The 3,476-nt window shown below is 25.6% G+C and overlaps 1 protein-coding gene across 1 annotated transcript; it reads left to right on the top strand.

Moving 5' to 3' along the window:
* Positions 1-1,124: 1,124 nt before the first annotated feature.
* LOC119674545 (calmodulin-like) lies at positions 1,125-1,415 on the top strand (the record flags this gene model as incomplete). The annotated part of the gene is made up of 1 exon (XM_038085689.1): positions 1,125-1,415. A coding segment is annotated over one exon (291 nt), but the record flags the coding sequence as incomplete, so codon positions are not given.
* Positions 1,416-3,476: the final 2,061 nt, after the last annotated feature.

Genomic DNA, 3,476 nt, shown 5'->3' with positions numbered 1-3,476 from the left:
TATTAATACTTGTTCATCAAAATTTTTCAGATCTTGTCAAAAAAAAAGAAAAAAGAAGAAGAAAATTTTAATAAATATTCAATTTTTTCCATAGTGAAAATAATAAAGCATCATACATTTATTTGAATTTTTGGCATAATTTGCGAGGATTTCCCAAAACAAATTTAATTAAATTTCTTTATTTTTTTTCTTTTTTTATTTATATTTATATTTATATCTGTTTATTTCCGAGTAAATAGTTGTGAGCGCCCTGCCTTTGCGAAACTGTCCGCTTTTAGACACTCGATAGACTGAATATGTGCGCATGCAGTGTTCTTATAGTGTTTTTCTTATTTCTATTTTATTAATATAAATAATATTTTTTTTTTTTTGTTATTTATATATATTTCTTTTTCAAATATTTTATTGAATTTCAATAAATTGTTCATTGCTTTTCATTATTATTTGTCTTAAATTTGCACAACGCCAGAAGCAATTGCTAATTTAATACATTGATGACGGTAATTTGCTTATTTATAGCAAAGAAAAACTTAATATTTTTTATTGTATCTCTTGTCTCGAACCCATACAATGTTTCTTATTACCATATCTTTTCAATTGGCAGCAATTTTCGGCACTCGTCTGGTCTGGTCACTGGTCTGCCTGTTGCCTGCTGCCTGCTGGTGCCAGCCACTCGGTGTAAATCTGCCTCGCCAAATTTTTCCACTATCAACACTTTAATAATGAATTTTTAATGTTTCCGTCATGCCTTCAATTTTTGTAGCTATTGCATTTCGTTTGTATTGAAAATAAGCAAATATAAATATTATATGTGTATATATTTGCAAATAAATATTTTTCAATGATAATCATATGTTCACGAGATTCTTAAATTCTCAACAGTATAGTATTAGAACTTTCAGTTTCAGTTATGCCGATTGGTTAACATAAAGTAAAATGTGGAGATAATAAATAATATGCACTTAAATAAAACCATTCCAACTTCTCCTTTCAAGGATTTGATTTTGGATAATATTAAAAACGAAATAATGATATATACATTTTTCATTATTTAATAGTCTTTTTTGTATTTAAAAAAAATCACGTATCTAATTATTAATTTTCTGTTTTTTTTTTTTATTATTATTAATAACACAGGTAATGGTACCATTGATTTTCCTGAATTCCTAACAATGATGGCCCGTAAAATGAAGGATACCGATAGTGAAGAGGAAATCCGAGAGGCATTCAGAGTATTTGATAAAGATGGCAATGGCTTCATTTCAGCGGCTGAATTGCGTCACGTCATGACAAATTTGGGTGAAAAATTAACAGACGAAGAAGTCGATGAGATGATCCGCGAGGCTGACATCGACGGTGATGGTCAAGTCAATTACGAAGGTAAGCGACTAAAATCTTTTTTTAAAATGTGTTAGCAAATTTGAATACTTAACATTGATTTGCTTTTAAATATGTAAAAGTATTTTCAAGCTGTTTAAGCTTGAAATAATTATAAATAAATGATATTTATTTATAATTATTAATATAATTTGTGATAATAGCAATTGTCGGTCATTGTATCCAAACTATAACTTTTTTATTTATTAGTAATGATAGTTTAATTTATGAAACTAAAAACTAATAACTATAGATATAGCGCTGGTTCCTAAGGTCTTTGTGTATCCTAAATTATAATACTAGATTTATTTCACTTAATACACAATGTTGTATTTAAACATTGCTTAGTATACTATTATTCATATTTTATCTTATTTAATTATATACTATATAATTTTAATCGTACAATTTTTATTTTTATTTTTTATCTATATACTTAAGAGTTTGCGAATGGGGGTAAAGTATGTCATCAGATAGATTATAGTCTGTAGGGATATACCATTTTATTTTTGGCATTTCTCTGGTGACTAGCCTCTAACATGCCCAGGTATTGCCAGTAGACAATACACCGTGGATAGGGGTCAATAACAACAAAAATGGTTATAAAGCCATGACAGTGACAAAGCTCAAATTAGCAGGTTACTGGAGGTTTGGGCACAAAAAATACAGAAATTTCGATCTTTTGTTTTATTTAATATGATAACTTCTCCAGACATTTTAAGTGGAAGCATCCAAAAACTAGTAACGAGTTTATAGCTCGCAATAACGGAACCAAAAAAAAAAATTTGAAATTATTTCTTGTGAAACTTATTGAGTGTTTCTGTTTTCTTTTAGCAGATTTCAAGTAAAGTTGCCTTTAGGAGATATTTGTATAGAAGAACTAAGTAATCTCACATTTAACGACAAATTCTTATGATACATTTTTTGCCAGAGATATTTACAATCGCTCTGCTATTACAGCTTTTTATGGTTGTTATATGCATAGAGTTCTAGGTAAAAGTAGTAAATGTCAGTAATATGACTAAGAAGAATTGATTCATTTTATGAATATGTTATTTTCTTTTATAACAAATTATTTATTCATTAAGAAATATTTGAAACTAGTTTTAAAGCTATTAGTAATATTTTGGTGATTTATCTACTTTTATCTAGTATTTTTGTTGATTCATTGAATATTTTTACAACAATACTCGCTGCTTGCTGCATGCTATAAGAGAAAATGTGATAAATTTTGTATAAAAAAAAAAAATAAAAAAAATACATTGAATCGTTCATTTAAGTAGCGTTTTTAGCAAATTGTGTCAGAAATTATTTTTAATACAATTAGAGCATTTTACTTATCAAATTTTTAAATATTTACTTTTAAATGCTTTATAACAAAAAATGTGAGATATACGTATTTAAAAGTGTATTTTTCTACGAAATATTTAGTTAATTTAGTAATCTATAGAAGTGTGCGGCAAATTTATTATCTGAATAAATTTATAGATTTCTATTTTTTCTTGTGTTTTTTTTTTTGGTAAAAATAAGAAAAATGTGTTATATTTGCATTAAATCCAACTATTTTTATATTAAGTTTAATAATTTTCACATTTTTAAAGTGTTCATAACTGTTGACAGAAATCTTTATGCTATCTATCATCTTAATAAACATTAGATTTCAATAAAACTTATTAAATCTAGGAAGACATAAAAATTAATAGATAAAATTTAATAGAAGAAGAGAATAATTAATAGTTAATAGATTATAAGGTAATTAATATTATAAAGCTTTAAAATATTATACCGTATGGTATTTAAAGTATATTTTATAATAATAAATAATAATTATATAAAATTATATAATTTTTATATAAAGTTTATAAAGTCTTTAACATAATATTATGGTACATTCCAGACTTAGTATTAATGATGTGAATTGTGATAAACGCAATAAAACTACTCCATAAATAGAACACATTAACATGAGTTCTTTCAATTAAAATGCCGAATTATATTTAGATTTCCTTTTAAACATTTTATTATTTAATTCATACTCCATTAGGAGCTTAAGGGTACAATAAATGATTTCTATCAATCTCTATTCTACGACAATTGTC

The sequence above is a fragment of the Teleopsis dalmanni genome, chromosome 2 (assembly GCF_002237135.1).
Source record: "Teleopsis dalmanni isolate 2A chromosome 2, ASM223713v2, whole genome shotgun sequence".
Classification (NCBI taxonomy): domain Eukaryota; kingdom Metazoa; phylum Arthropoda; class Insecta; order Diptera; family Diopsidae; genus Teleopsis; species Teleopsis dalmanni.
This window is presented reverse-complemented; position numbering and strand designations above follow the sequence as displayed.